The 17,482-nt window shown below is 32.2% G+C and overlaps 2 protein-coding genes across 2 annotated transcripts in view; both read left to right on the forward strand.

The window, feature by feature from the left end:
- Positions 1-7,702, forward strand: part of LOC108741408 (glutaredoxin domain-containing cysteine-rich protein CG31559-like) — a 47,063-nt gene extending 39,361 nt beyond the window's left edge. The window contains exon 4 of the mRNA XM_018476223.1: positions 7,401-7,702. Coding sequence (XP_018331725.1) covers positions 7,401-7,574 — 174 coding nt within the window. The 3' untranslated portion in view covers positions 7,575-7,702. The remainder of the gene's footprint in view (positions 1-7,400) is intronic.
- Positions 7,703-8,488: 786 nt separating this feature from the next.
- Positions 8,489-17,482, forward strand: part of LOC108741407 (synaptotagmin-10-like) — a 150,540-nt gene continuing 141,546 nt past the window's right edge. Inside the window, exon 1 of the mRNA XM_025977428.1 lies at positions 8,489-8,683. The gene's annotated coding sequence lies outside the window, so the exon portion shown is untranslated. The remainder of the gene's footprint in view (positions 8,684-17,482) is intronic.

The following is a 17,482-nucleotide window of genomic DNA, read 5'->3' on the forward strand; positions in this document are numbered from 1 at the left end:
TATAAACATTGAAATAAATCAATTTTTATATAAAAAAGTCTGTTTTTATCGTTCTTTAATATGGCGTATCTTTTTGATCGATTTAATGATTTCAGATGTTTCTACATTGGAAAAGACAAAAAAAAATTATTTCAAAATTGTTTTTGAATGTTATAATAAAGAACAAAAAATTATTTCGGAAAAAATCGCCTATTTTTAATAATTACTATAAATAATAAGAGCTGTTATTAGACGATAGCCTTTATATACCTCTATAACGTCTATCAATTTCATTTAAATCGGTTAAGCCATTTTTGAGAAAAAAAATATTTTCTGATTTTTCGTATTTTTGGATTTATTCAAAAACCAAAATAAATAGAGGTCTAGAATTTCCTGGATTAACGTATCTCATTAGTATCAATATACTCTCAAAAAATTATACAGATATACCTCTGGGGCCGATTCAATATGCTTATCGTCCTATGACCTTACGTGTTAAGGTGTTACGGAATAATAGAAAAGCTTATAAATGAGATGGAATTAGAAAGGAGTCAACAACAAATAGGCGAGATACGTTGGTAGATCACTAGGGCACGTTCTCTGACATGAAGGGCTTGTTAGACAAGTAGAAGCAGGAGTTACCACAGGCAGAGGTAGACCTCAATTAGATAACTGTTTACAAAGAGTTAGGGCTGTCAGATGTTCTAATTTTAATGTGAACATTAGTTCAGGGTAGGAAACAGTGAAAGTGCGTGTCGAAACAGTCTGACGAACCTATGATGAAATAAGCAAAAGATTATAATGCCTTACTTGTATTGTTCACATGTACCCATAAGCTAGATATCTGTATTTTGGACACAATTTTTTATATGCCAAAAATTAATATTTATGGGAATGGGGAAGAAAACACACAAAAATACGGAACATATTACGTGAATGAAAAGAAAGTTTTGAATGTTAAAATCCTAACTCTACCATAACAGCTTGGAAAGTCAGGACTAAAAATACTCTCAAAATTAAAATTGGAAATATAAAGAAATTTAAAATTGAATCTATCTATTTCTGTCATAAATACATTTAAATTTATCCCCAAACTGAACACTAAATATCACCAATGTTGTTTTTATTCCAAAAACTAAACCAATAGCGATCGCTTTTATCAGATTGAAGGTTACATTCCAAAAAATTCCGTTTGCTCTCTGATGATTTCGTCATTATTAGGGTCATTGCTCACAAAATGCCTGCAAGCTGTAGGTATATCGATCTTCTCTATCATAATTATTTCTAAGAAGAATCAACAACTGCTGAGCGGCATTTCTTGTAGAATACGTCTCTCGCTTTATTTTTCATCAAATCGCCGTTGGTCGCGTGAAATTGATGGTCAAGTCGACTTTTTTATCATCATTCAATTTTCTATCCATCCATTTGTGTCCTTTTTTTGCACCATCTGTCTGCAACCGTCTCTCTATTATAACTTCTGCCTTTTTGTGTTAAGTGTGTGATCTCCGTACTTCGCAATGATCTTCTCAAACGTCTACCCATCGTGTAATTTTTACGTCAATGCTGTTCTATTTTTTTTTCTTTTGATATTAAGGAAAATAAGAAAAATATATATGTATTTTATTTATCATAAGAATTAATGCACCACTTAAGAACTAACGTAATTTTTTCTCTCGGCTTTATAACCTGATTTTTTTTTAATGTTAGCCCAGTTCATTCGTAAAGACGATGTGCCTGAAATGGTTTCTATTTTCAACATTATACACATCGGCTTAATTAATGTAAATCTGCTTTATTAATAGAGATAATAGCAAGAATTAAAAACCAACTGTTCCGAAAATACGAGGCTACAGTTTGATTTGAACCACAGCATTGTAATTATGTAACATATACACTGTATTATGTGACCAAAACCGAAATTTAAAAAATTATTTCAAATACACGGTCTTCACAAAAGAATTAGACTATATAAAATAGTCATAAAAATCGGTTTAATGGTTTTAAAGAAAATTAACTTTGAATTTATGTCATTTTTCAACCGACATAAAAAAAGGTTCTTCATTCAACTGTTTTTTTTTTATGTGTACATTTCGCGAATTTCCAAATGTATGCCTCTGGCCATTCCAATTTCGTACCGCATTTCTCATACAATCGTGCAGGTACAATTAAAATAATCTCAATATGTAGATCTAGAGTCTCAATGGCCGCTAAGTCGTAAAACCTCATGTTTTTGGGATATGGTCCCTTAAAGTTGCATACTTCCGCAAGGACTTCCAAAGTACAAATATACCTATTATAAGCATTAAATACGTTCAGGTACACGTAGATGCATCTGTTGATAATTTTTATACCTATGTTCTTATATTGCACATTGTGGATATGTCATGGTTTCGGACCAGGGACGATAATGCACTCTGCAAAAGTGTAGTTGGAACGAAACGTTAATAGGTTCATATACAAGTTGTATATTCTATATTGGTGTCTGATTACACCTCTGTCTATAACTTTCAAGGAAATAAAACGCTAAACCTTCGAATTTTCAGAAAAGTCAGGTTGAGATGCGGTTTTCTACATTTTTCTAATACACCGATGCATTTTTGATATGATTATTTCCTCGATACGTGAAATTGTATCTTGAAAGTCCTTGGAAGAATCAAACTTTAAGAGACCATATCTGAAAAAGAGTGCCATTTTACGTAAGGATCTAGCTGCGTCCTTTTAAAAAAATGTATGTTTATTACAAAACAAAATAATTTTTGCAGTAGAAATTACCACAAATGGCGTAGTGAACGCCATCTGTAGTACGATGCTACATTTTAGGATTACGTATTCGCCAACAAGGTCCATTTAAAAATATGGATATCTACTTGCTGAAACGAATCCCGCCGTAGCTCACCTCAACGTGATAGGCACGTTACCATAATCGAATAAAATAATTCGAAGTGGTCTGTATTCTGTCGAAACTGCCAGAAGCGGATCGCGATTTCCATCTTTTTGGATCTCATCAGCGCGTCGCAGGCAGCTCGACAGAACACAGACCAACCTTTACCTGCTGTCTTAAAAGCGCGTTTTAGAAAATACCACAAATGGCGTGGTGAACGCCATCTGTAGTACGATGCTACATTTTAGGATATCCTAAGACAGCAGGTAAAGGTTGGTCTGTGTTCTGTGGGAGCTGCCTTCGAGGCGCTGATGAGATCCGCGTTGGCAGTTTCGACAGAATAGAGACCACTTCGAATCATTTTATTCGATTATGGTAACGTGCCTATCACGTTGAGATCAGCAACGCCGGGATTCGTTTCAGCAAGTAGATATCCATATATTGAAATGGACCTTGTTGGAGCATACGTAATCCTAAAATGTAGCATCGTACTACAGGTGGCGTTCACTACGCCATTTGTAGTATTTTCTAAAACGCGCTGTTAAGACAGCAGGTAAAGGTTGGTCTGTGTTCTGTCGGAGCTGCCTGCGATGCGCTGATGAGATCCAAACAGATCGAAATCGCGATTGTCGTCTGGTAGTTTCGACAGAATACAGACCACTTCGAATTATTTTGTTCAATTTTCACAGTAATTAATCTAAGTTTAAACTGTACTGTAAATTTTCTAAGCATGTCATAATTGTTATCCTTCCTTCTGTACATGTACAGTCATTTCACTATCCTTCAAACTTTACACTAACTCAATTATATCATTCACAATCGTTACCCGTTACAAAACAAATAAACAACAAATAAGGAAACTAACTTACAGAGATGTGTATTTCGAATCTCCCACCATCTACCATTTCAAATACACCACCCACACAAAGTGAAGATTCATTTAACTAAAAGACTGAAGGATTGCTTAGGCCTACATTCGATATCCAGGATGTTTTCGATTAAAAATCATCCATTTTGACGTATTACCGTCGCGACAGAACAAATGCAAAAATGTGGGAGGGTTTAAATGTCTCTATTCGGCTGTACAGTTGGTTACATATACATACATTCTAATAACAATTAAATTTTTAATGCTTAGATAACGTTTAAAGCATAATTATTGAAAATTTCGCCGAAATTAAAATGTAGATAACGATAACGGTACCCTTCGTCCAAGTTTGGACGGCATTAGCTAGTTTCTTAATATTTATTTCTCTATTTGTTTGTGATGGTAGATACTTTTATGTTAGGTTAGGTTAGGTTGTTCTTGTATGCGGCAAAGTTAAGCATCTGAGAGACAAATGGGAAACTACAAAAAATAGCCACATATTTATTTAATCTTAAGTTGTAGTGCTGCATTCTATATTATGACAATTTAGTCCAAATTTAACGTTAGGTACCATTGTACAGCTCCTTCAATTCAGTAGATTAAATACTTACGTAATTTCGACATTAATTGTCTTTACCAGGCAAAACTCCCACGAAGTATTTAACTTCCCCATTTAGACGACAGTTTTCGAGATGTGTGTTGTGTAATGATCGTCAATTCAATTGTAGAGTTTGAAAGTCAAAGCTTCTTGGTTTATCAGTTTTCACAAAAGGGGAATGCCTCATTTAATTATTTAACTCTTGTGTAAGAGTAATTTTGATAACGTTCGAATTGAAACTTTGACACGAATGCTCTATTGAAGTTAGGTAGGTATAATTAACTTCGTCTACTTTTAATGTTTAATTTTTCGTCAAGGAGAGTTATAAGCATCAAGTCCCTATCATTTTCTTCGGTTGAATAATTTTCCGGTTAGCTCTCTTTAAACTTTTCAATGCTTTGTTTCGAATAATGTTGATGAATGAATGAATGAATGAGTCCATATAATAAACTCTTTGTTATTACGCAAACCTCGTAAACTTGACAAAGCTTCAAATATGCTAAGGCTGCATCGAGTTAATGTAGCTTTGTGAATTTTAAAATATGCTAACATAGATGCATTAAAATATTTTTGCTTACATAAGGGTAAAATGGTTATAATATATGTCAGGATGAACTAATAACCTGTTATACTTGGTGTCATGCATGTGCTAGCCAAGACAGAATTCCAGAAGATTCAGACCCCTATTCTCCTAGTTTGGTAAACATCAAATAAATTAAGAGCTTATAAAATATATTAAATGAAGTTAAAACTGCTCATTACTAAATGCATGTTTGAAAACTTCTAAGCCAAACTGATTTCCTTTAAAATTATTTTAAACTTGTACCTATATTGTAAAATCATGTACTGTTTATTTAGAGCAGATGTAGGTATAACAGAAATAATTACTTTTGGTTTAACACGTAAATTATGAGAATAGTTCAGAATGTTGATCAGTAATTTATCGAAACTACTAGACGCGAATCGCAATTTCGACTTTATTTGATCCCATTAGCACGCCATTGTTAGTCTCTATAAATTACCTTCCAAACAAAAGATGATTCTTATAAGAATATTTATATAATATCGACGATATTTGCTGTAAACGCCCTTACTAAGGTATGTACTTGTTCAATGGAGTTACCTACCTTTCAATATATTAAAGTGAATTCATTTTTTTATTAATTTTGCCACTATAGATAACCTCAAATTGATGTGGATTAATTGATTTTACGCTCTCGCCGGAAATCAAACCCGGGTCTCTGAATGATATATTTTAAAAGAATTTTAATTAATTTTTGAATCAATTTTTACCACTGTAAACCTCAAATCTTGTTCTAAAATATTTGGATTGCTTTTATTTGAAATTTAGCTTCACTCGGTTCTCAATTGGTCAGGGGTGCTTAAGTCAAAATGTGTTTTAAGAAAAAGATGTAGAGTAAAAAGTTATATATGTTGAATAAACAAAGACATTTGTTTTATGTAGTTTTAAGCTTCCTTAACTTAATCATTCGAAAAGTTACTTCGTAAACACACACTTTCAAACAAAACAAGTCTGTTCTTTCAGGATTATGTCGTCGGCCAAACAAATACATAGACACACAGACAAACGGGCAGATCTTTCAAACATCTTTCAACTTCTTACCTACATTTTTCTCCTTGGGGTTTAAAAATAGGAAGACACAAGTATTTCTTGTGATAAAATACTTAAACGCAATACTGTGGGCTTTTTTATTTAGTTTGTCTAAGGTTGTAATAAAAAGTCCAGATCCGAAGTAACTTAAAATGTGTTTAATTAAGAAATAAGTTGCATAAAAAAAGTTGTGTCAAAACGTGTTTTTCTGTGATTATACGAGTAGTTTTTAGTGATTTTCCAGGTTTGTAGTTACCACTGTGCACTATTTTTTAAGACATAAACATCACTCAACTATTGAAGAATACTTTTAATAGACAAGATGTACTTAATTAATTCCATCTTAAGTGGTACGTCTTTAACTGGGTCGTCTTCCGTCTTTTGGCACTTCTTTAAGGAAGGATGAAATACACGTCTTTAATTTCCTACGTCGGAAAAATACGTTTGTTAATACACGTCTTTATTTTTCTCTTAATATTAGAGCCACGTCTTATGTGTTTTCTCGTCTGCCTCTGCTGATCAACTTTTTTCAACCCCTTATCTAGCCCCGCCCCCCGCGATATTCGCCGTCATTCGCGATTCGCCAATATCAACGCCCAATTAGTAAATTCCCAAAATTGTTCATCTTGTGAAATCATTTTAATTAAGTGTATTAGGTACAATGGAGACGATGCCTTACTGTCAGGAGCGGACAAACCATAAACTGGCTACAGCAGAATTAAAAAAAGCTAATAAAAAGAAAATTTATTAAAAATAAAAACTAGTTAAAAAAAAACAGGTGCAAATGAGTACACGTGAAAGAAGTGAAACTTCGATCTCTATACCTTTATAACGAATAAGTAATGATTGGTGAAAGAAAGAGAGAATATGAGAATTTTCAGGATTTATGTTTTCCAACATGTTTTATCTTTAGTCCACCTAAGGAGTGTTACTTTAATACGTTTTTATGTAATTCAATAACAAAAAAAGGTCAAATTTTTTTCGCTTTCGTTTATTTTTCCAAGTGCTTAAGAAACCGTAAACTATCAATAACTACAAGGAATTAGAATTAATACATAATAATACTCACTCTTTAATAAATATTAATTGTTGTTACATAAACATTTACTGTTATATAACTGCACAGATATAACCAAAACATTAATTTAGCCCTACAGTATAATGAATATACATTATACTATAATATATGAGATGCCGGTTACTAACAGCTGACTGTAATACCGATATGCGCATACGCGCTTTTCTATTCTCATATCCTATCGCTTCGCGTGACGAATCGTTGCAAAACGTGTCGTTTTATGGCCTTGAGATTTTACTCTCATCGAGCCCAAAGAAGTTTCACTTCAATAAAAATACTAACCCATATACTATCTAAGAAGAATAATTTTTTATATTTTTCTGGAACACATCAGTACCTGTAGTGGTTAATATAAATAATTAATAACGATTTTTCTATGTTTAGAGTATGGATGCTTGCACCACTTGCAAAATTTGTGGAGGATATCGCCTTCTTCCCTGTCCCATCTGTAACGGTAGCAAGAAGTCTGTCCACAGGAACCATTTCACTACCGAGTTTGTCGCTCTAAAATGTATGAATTGTGACGAAGTTGGATTAGTGAAGTGTACGTCTTGTTAACAACAATACGATTCTATTTACTTATTGCTTTCTAGTAGGAAATACGAACTGCTGCAATATTTGGTCAATCTTATTTGTAATACATCGTAACTGCCTAATGTAATAAAGAATAAAGGACTGCTATTCAATCATTCTGTTTGGTAAAAAAGCCCGCATGTTTATGTATATATTTTATTTAAAATGAGCTCAGACATGTATGCGTTAATTTGTTGTAACTTCTCAATTTGTTATTTAAGTTTTTCTGAATGACTTTAATAAACCGTCATAAGTAAATGTTCCAAATTTTTTATCATAATGTCAGGAAATACAATTATCTAATATGTAAGGAAAATTTTATTTTTGTAAAGTAATCAAGGTAAGTGACATATTCAATATAAACTTTATTAATATCGTGTGAAATATTTTAAGAAACATTCAATAGTGATTAATATTTAATATTAATGTGAAAATTCCTTCAATTTTTTTCCACAAAAAATTACCTCAGAATAATGAGAAAAAATTGTTGCTGATGTCATGCCCTCGCCGGGAATCGAACCCTACACCTTTGCGCACCAGTGCTCTGACGACTCATCTAAGATCAACGATTTCTCTCATTAATTTGAGGTAATTGGTAGTGGATAAAAATTAATAGAATATTCACATTAATAACAAATTTTATTCATTGAATAAAGTTTTGTCTTCCAAAAGCTGTTAAAGACATTATTAAATAGTAATACCTTGAATTTTATTTGTAATTATGTTTTAAAACTAGGTAATTGTAAGTTCTCATAGTCACGATTTTTACTAGCCAAACCTCATATATGTATATTTGGTATTTTGAAAGATCAAGCATCAGATGTCACTAAGTTCACCTTCTATTAGAAAGGCCTTGAAAGTTATCATAACGTTGCTGTTGTTTGTCTCATCGTGAATGTTAGTACGTCAGTTCGGAATCCATTTTCTCGCGGTGGTTCTTTAATCGTAATTCCGATGTTTATACGCGTGTGATATGTGTTTTGGTACGAAATTAGGCAGTGATTTTCGCGTTCTTGAACAAACATTTGTGACTTTGATACATTTATTGAAACTGTGTGCTTAATTATGGAAAGTAGATCTTGGATAATAATAAGGTAAGTTTGCTCTCTTATTCATGTAAATAATTAAATGCTAAGGCTTGTGAAAATATTTTAAGTAAAGCGTAGGAGTCCAAAAGTTATAATTGTCTCTATTTCGTTCGGCTTCAATAATTCTAATTTCATTTTCCACATTGACTACCGACGCTTCTCAAAAAGGATTGTGATGGAGATGGCTACTCATGAGCGTAGCGACAGATTTTTCGTAGGAGGGGGTAGATATCTAATAACTGCAAATTTATATAGGTTTAATGCGTTTAACGTCTAATTTTTTAAACTTTGTGCCTATTTCGTGACGCGTCAAAGCAATGAGCTTGCCAGGGGGCAAAGACTGGAAATAATTAGTAACTATATACTTCGGCGATTGTAAATTCTGCCGATTTAAAGGGTGTTTATTAATTACAGTGGTAAATTCGGTAGGAAAAGTTTCGTAACCTTCAAAAATAAATAATAAATTCGGCCGATTTGCACTCAGACAGGCGCAGAAAATAAAAGGATCATCTCAAGTGTCAAACGCGGATGATGATGAGGATACATATACATATAAGTAATAGGTAGAAGAGGTAGGAATAAGTGGTCTCTTAATTAATTAATTTACTTCTGACAACAGAAAAATTTATATTTTAGATAATTTGAAACATCACATCACTGTTGTACAAGTTTTTAAAATTTATAAGCAGGATTGGTGCATTTTATTAAAGATGACTACATCTTAATACCAGAGATGTGATTTATTTGAAATACTTGCATTTAAAATGCAAATACGAAATAAAAAAATAACCATTTATATCTTGCATTTAGACACTTTTTTGAGAAAACCATTTTGTATTTTATTTAAAAGTTAAGTTTTACTAGTATCACCGCTGTAGCATTATATAAAATAATGAATGAAAGTTTCTCTTATTGGATATTGAGGGTATTAGAAGCTTGAAAATGACGAGAGCCCAAAAAATTTTAAACTCCTTGGAAGTGGATAATCTAAAACACTGGATCAGTATTGTTTTTTGGGCTCAATAGTCATAGTCCATGGAATTTTGAAGTTTCAAATTGATATCAGCACCTGCCAAATCACCAATTATGGTACCTTTAGCAAGGAACTACGAAATTCTATGAATTAAGTACTACAAAACAGCCCGTAAAAGAATATCGAATTGATATACGCCAGCTGTGCAGAACTGAAAAATACAAGATATTGTAGTGTGCTAATAAATACATATAATCCAAAATTTTTAGAAAACGATTCGAAAAAGTTCACTCATTAGATGAACCCAAAGCTAATGAAACTATCGATTCCATTTCTTTCTCTTATTATAATGTGTAAAAGATTAGAAACAAAATGGGGTTGTAAATATGTTGTTATAAAATAGTTGGTGTTGATTTTACATTTAATAAAATTATTTGCAACCCTATTTTGATTCTGATCTTTCACGTTAAGCAAACTATTTTGGTATCAGTGTCTATTTTTCAATTAAAACGGTTACAAAGGCAAACAAGGAAGTATGTAGAAAAATTATTTATTGCTAATGTGAAAAACTGTAAAGTAAAGATACATAAACTCAATCTCAATCACTTTAAACAGAAAATTATGAATTGTACTCAATTTTCGCAGCTGGTGATATAGTGCAAACACCACTATTAGTCTAGAAAAAGTCCAATATTTTGAAAATGAGCATATGCCTGCAAGGTTTTCTTAAAAAATATTTTATACTTAAATAAATGTAGAATATTACTTAAATCGGTACTAAAAAAGGTATTTTGAAAATACGTATTTTGCATTTAGCATTTATAATACAAAAGGGAAATATATTTTCTATTTTACATTGGAAATAACAAATCAAAAATCTATTTCCATTTTGTATTTAAATACATATAAAAAACCATTTTGCACGTTTCTAGTTAATACACACGTACGATAAATGCATTACTAAAAGAAACTGCTACTTTCTTTGTTAAATCTTTGTTTTATTGTAGTTTAATGTTCCTTTTCCATGACTAAATACTTGAAGCAATGTGTAGAAACTTAGTTTTCGGTAGATTTTAGCGTAGCGGTCGAGATTACGCTTTGACTTATGGTTAATGAATTCTTCTACCTGTCGTAATGACCGGCCGAATTTACCACTGCCGACATACTTATCAAGAACTGAAACGCTGTTCAAGTATATCTATCATAACGTCGAATAGATAGTATTAGTCATAAGATTGCATTAGCGATGTAATACAATGAGAGTGAATTTTTTCGGTGATATCAATGTACGAGACATGAACCAAAGTTTCCGGAATGATTTATTAGATAATCTAGCAAAATTTATTTAATGTAAAACATCAATTATTCCACATTTAAAGTACAGGGATCATGTGTAGTTATACCATACTTATGGACCGAAAACGGATGATAGCTAGGATTCTTCGATTTTATACCGCATGCCTTTATGAGGATTAATAACTTACCCTCGATAAGAAAGGTAAGAAGCTTCTTGACCGATGCACGCTTTCCGGTCGTGATGAAAATTAAAATCATATTTGTAAAAAAAATGTGTACTTCCATGAGATCATATTGCATGCCTTTGTAATTTAAGACAGCTAAAGGTGTTTTAAGGCTTAGTATCGAAAGGGCTAAAACGGTCTTGTGTAGGTACTTGTAAAAAGAAATGTATAAAATTTCGTGTTTTCAGATTGCATGAAAAAGAAAAAGAAGGAAATTGTAGTTATGGAACACTATAAACAAAAATACAACGTGTAATTATACAACACGCTACTGAAGTAAAACTTCTTCAAACATACCGGGATAGGGGTTAAGGAATTGGTTTAATGGTATTTGTACTTATGCTTCGCACGAGTGCAATGTTGATGGTAAATATACTATAGAATGTCTTTATATACAACAATCACAGCTTTTTTTGTCATTAGACAATACAAACCGGCCGGTACCGCCGCAACCGCCATGTCCCTGCATTTTAAGTTTATAATATCTTCGAAAATATTCATTTAAATTACATACTGTAAAGGGCCATATTGATCTATATTAAATGCACAATTGTAGGGGGTATTTAAATTATTTACGAAGAATATTCAAATGATAACACTAATTTATATGATTTATTTTATATTGAACAAAACTAAATCTGAATTAAACGTACCTATGATAATAAAATGATATATATAAACTTGTATAAAATGAAAACACTTATTACTTATGTATGAATGGCCTGATAAGTCCGAGATGACACATCTGTAAAATAAACAAAAGAAATATGTGAGCGACCAATTCAACCATCAATAAATCAATATAACGAAGTGAATAAACACATAATAGTTTATGATTTATATTACAATCTTTTCCGGATCACAGGTATTAAGGGTCAACTCGCGAAATACCTCCTCGGAAAATAAATTACGCTAGTCTAGAGTATCTACCATGGTAAACAGTGTAACGGCATGCTTTCACTAAGGTACTAAGGGTCAACTCGCATAGTACCCACTCTATAAACAACTAGCGGAGTATGAAGGGTCAACTCGCATCATACTCGAACACCAAAGCACTAAGGGTCAACTCGCATAGTGCTCAACACACATATTGAAATATAATCATAAAAGCTCATAATCATTAATGTAAATGAATTACAATTAATTAACCAAGTAAAATTGATCACCCAGTGAAATAACTCACCTTTAAGGTATATTGATAGCAACAAAACTAACACTTTCACAAAACAGGTGAATAATACTATTTAACTGATTTTTATATTTTCCACTAACGACGACTTACGAAAGACTGTCTGTATAAAAGAGATCTTGCCATCAGGAACCGTGCGTGTGGTTATTAAAAGGGTCGCCTGTTCTAGGCGTTATCGCGTCGTTCATATAAACAAAGTCTAAAGAATTTGGACGAGGGTAGACGCATAAGTTATAACATCTGAAGACTGCTTCATAATATTTTAGCCTTAACAGAAAGATTCGTTTTACGAAAATAACTTACTTCTTACACAATGTATTTAAAAGTACTTAATTGGATAAGGATTAATACTGTATTTCACAAAATCGCTTCGTAAATAAGCCATTATTTTTCGTAAAAAGTAAAGAATAAAAAATGGTTATTGTGGGTTATCCCTAAGAGATAGGCATATACCATCGCGGACATTTTTGTAGACCTTTTTAAGGTGTACAATACTTTAGTATATTATTTTGATCTATCTCGTAGGGTTTGCAATGTAAGCGCAAAAGAATGTGTTTATTTACGACATCACATTACAAACCTCTAAAATTATCAGTGTTTCTCTACTATATTATGCACATATTATACATATACACCTTCCTCTTGAATTGCTCTATATATTTAAAAAACCGCATTAAAATCAGTTGCGTAGTTTTAAAGATCTAAGCATACATAGGGACAGACAGCGGGGGGAATGCGTTGCATGATTTCGTTACATAGCAACTCGCACGAAACGAACTTACCCTACCGTGCGTAAAGAAGTTTCACTTCAACAACAAAATTGATAAGCAATTTGGAAACCCAGAATCTTACAGTTTTTTTCAAGTGCATCCTATCAAACGTAACATACATGATGTTACGGAAAATGTTCTTTTATAATAACAATTTTAATTTTAACAGTGACCTGATAGGGTGCATCGGTTAAGAAGCTTTTTATATTTTATACCTGCTACTATAGCTTCCGGTCTAATATCCCAGGAGTATTTAAAAGTCTTCCTTTGCAAACATGATTATAGGGTAGCCTGCTATTTCTCTTGGATCGATAGTGTTGGAAACAGAAGAAAATCGGAAAGGGCAATATCTGGAGGATAAGGTGGATGTTTAAGCGTTTCTATGTGATTGTGCCTCAGCACGGAAGTTAACCAATTTTTATATCATTCTCCATGTCATCCATCCTTTTGCCTAAATATTTCCCCAGCCGGCTTTTCTTCTGTTTTGGAAGATACAACGGCGTGACACTAAAAGGGGAACTCGCAGGCCTTCTTTGACAATTTACAAAGGAACACTTCTTACGGGCCTTCTAAGCAGGGCAGGAGCGGTAGGATAAGCGTATCACTTCACATGAATACTACTTTGAAGTCGATTCCTGACGTTATAGATCAAAATGTTTCTTATTAATTAGCAGTAGTAATTTCACAATTCCTGTTTTTCCACTTGACTGGGTCATACTAAAAAAAAATATAGTTTAAAGGGAAATCGATACATGCAAAATGTATTTAATTTAATTCAAAATTATTGGCTAATTTAATTCATTATTCGGAGACTGATTGTGAGATAATGATTATCTACAATCTGTTTTCACTTTTTATTTACTTCTTGATGTTGTTCATCTAGTCAAATTGATTTATTTTTAATTGTTGACTATTCGACGACTATTAACTTATGTATCGTACTGGAAAAGAAAATAGGTAAAGACTTACAAAAATTTGGGAGATTACATTCCATGCAACAACTTATGTGACCTACATTATAATTAATTTATGAAAAATCATATAAACTGTGAAACTATATTTACAGTAACAATAATGCATCGCATAGTAAATAAATATGTCGAAATTTAATATAAATTTTTTATAGCGCAGCATTTTCTGTTTACTTTGAAGTTACTTTGGAGAAATTTTAATAATAGCGCATTCGCTTTCACTGTTCCTGTTATCAACTTTTCCAGTCCAATTACATTTTTCAATATTCGTCAACAAATTTCAATATTGGTCAACAAATTTCAACATTGGTCAACGAATTTGTTATTGATTTCGATTTCTAATAATAACTCCCACAGTTTTTCGATTAATATTATATAACAATTTCCCCTGTTTCCTCGATGTGTAGATATTGAAACATGTGAGAACATGTGTGAAGTCCACGATGACACTCACGTGTTGCAAAACGAGTTTTGTATATATAGAAGAGCGGAGGAGTAAATTTCCATTTACCATCTAAACGATTCTTCGGCAGAGTGTTCTGGTTTTACAGTTTGAAAAACCTTTTTTAGAATTCTTTCCTGAAAGGTTTCAGCTATTAAAATGAAATGAAAGTAATTTTTTCTTCATATTTACTTTTATACAAAGGTTGTGGATAAGTCAGCCCAACATCTCATATGAGATTTCCATGTTAACATTTATCAAAAAACTTATTTTTTCCCAATTAAAGGTAGCTATTAATTGTTTATTTGGTAATGTGTGGAATGGTACCTAATTTTGACAATAGCTGGACTAGAAGTAAACAGAAATAATATATAGGTACCTACCAACTATTTCAGATAGATATAGAGTGTAATTAATTAGAAAATAACGACTCCCTCAGAAGCTCTATCATTTATGAGTCAAATTTGAGAAAAACAAGCCAGCGCTTTATATCGACAAATATTTACTTGATATAAAAAAGCAACTTTGTAAAACTTATGTGAATATTCTGCTATTTATTGACTGTATATTTTATCAATTAAACATTCTTAAATATTAATTTTTTTCATTGTCTGATATTTGAAAGTTAAATTTTATGTTGGTAAATGTGTTAATAGTATCAAGAATTTTTAAATCTTAATTTGGCAATCCCAGCCTGCTTCCCTGTGTCAGTTCCAATTGTTTTATTTATTCGGATCCGTCATATCGGAAACGCCTAAACAACATGGCGCAGATGAAGGAAAATTCTTCATAGTTCCTATAGTGTACCGTGCAATTAGTGTTTTAATATCTGTTGAATGCTTAGTATTGGTGCAATAAGGGATTGGACCGACATAAACGCTCAAAAAAGGAATTTTATTAAAGATGAAAAGTTTTTGATTTTGGCCATATTCAGACGTTGTGAATTTAAAATTGGTACGAAGTATGACAATATAAATAGACAGTTGTACTTGGTTAGAAAGAATATCTCGGTAGTCCACAAAAGCTAAAAAGTTGCAATTAAGTGACTTTCCTAGCATCCTAATTACATTTGTAAAAACTCAGCAGGCTCTGATCAAGGTTACAAAACGTGCAATTTATTGTATTGAATTTTCTATTGCAATTTTGATATAAAATCCAGGGTTGCGGTAAAAGGTCGTTGATATATTGATTTGTAGAAGATGTAAGCTCTCAGTATCCAGTCTTTTAAATTACCTGAACTGACTTCAAAATTCTGGAATTCTAATAACCCTCGTCTTTATTGAGTTTCTAACCCTATGAGACATTTTGGCATTACAAGAGAACTTTAATTACATCTACAACCAAATATTTGCAACTTAACTTACTAAGTTGAATATAATAAGTTCAGGTCAGTCTAATAACCTAAAGGGTTAACGATAAAACAAAAGTAATTATGAATTAATTAATTTCTTGATTAATAGATTTTGTAAGTTCTTTTTATTAGCATTCAAGCCCCTATCCCTCTGTCTTCCTTGAAAATTTTAAATAAGAAAACTAAAACCCAAAATTCCACATAAAAAAGCGTTAAAAAAAATCTAAAACGCGATTCGACACTAAAGGTGTAATCAGTTAGGGAGTCTTTGACACTACTAATATAAGTGTTAGGTATTAGTTTCTATACCTAAAAGGAGAAACCAAACTTTTATGGCAAAGCAAAAATCACAGTTTTCGATTGTAATTAAATATCAGTAAATTTATTTCTGCTGGGATTTTATTTTTACAAATTCGGGTCCAAATTGTAATTTTCATTATATTCGATTACGAAGCAACGGGTTATTGTAAATATCGCTTCAATATTTAGGTAAATTTTCCTTTTTCATTTTCTCCGTGTAAATGTGCATAAACAATTGGAAGTAATAACCTCGAAAATTGTATTAACTATTTTTAGTTAAAATACACAGCAGAATATTGATGATTACTGACTTGCTAAACATATATATATTCAATATATGTACTTAATATACATGTTTTGTCGTAATATTATCTATTTATAATACATATCTACAAATATACGTAACATATAAATTAAAAAATGCCTATCCACAACATCGAAATAAGTAGAAAATACCACAAATGGCGTAGTGAACGCCATCTGTAGTACGATGTTACATTTTAGGATTACGTATTCGCCAACAAGGTCCACTTAAAAATATGGATATCTACTTGCTGAAACGAATCCTGGCGTAGCTAACCTCAACGTGATAGGCACGTTACCATAATCGAATAAAATCATTCGAAGTGGTCTGTATTCTGTCGAAACTGCCAGACGCGGATAGCAATTTCGATCTTTTTGGATCTCATCAGCGCGTCGCAGACAGCTCCGACAGAACACAGACCAACTTTAACCTGCTGTCTTAACAGCGCGTTTTAGAAAATACCACAAATGGCGCGGAAACCGCCATCTGTAGTACGATGTTACATTTTAGCTTAAGCTTCTGGCAGTTTCGACAGAATACAGACCACTTCGAATGATTTTAATCGAAATAAGTAATTGCGTTTTTTAAATTCATATGTTATTTATATGCTATCAAGATACCAACAACCCTTAAAAATTTTGTCTGTCCATCTGTTTGTACTGGTCAATTTTCGAAACAGCCGAACCGATTTCAATGGAACTTTGCACACGTGAAAGATGTTGTCACGAATTACTCAGTTAATTGTTCATCGGTTACAATAATTGTGTTTATTAAGCTGGTTATTATTAATAAATTGCAAATACAACTAATGACGATTGAAGCAAGCAACTGCAATTATGGCTGTTAAAACATACGGTTCGATGACTGTTTTAACAAATGAAATGAAATATCTAAATCACATTTTGGAAATGAATAGGAGATTAGGGAGAGAGGGATCATGTAAAGATTTCGTCGGTTTCGAGGATCTGTTCGGTCGTGTATGCGG

Source organism: Agrilus planipennis, unplaced genomic scaffold (assembly GCF_000699045.2).
Source record: "Agrilus planipennis isolate EAB-ADULT unplaced genomic scaffold, Apla_2.0 scaffold300, whole genome shotgun sequence".
Classification (NCBI taxonomy): domain Eukaryota; kingdom Metazoa; phylum Arthropoda; class Insecta; order Coleoptera; family Buprestidae; genus Agrilus; species Agrilus planipennis.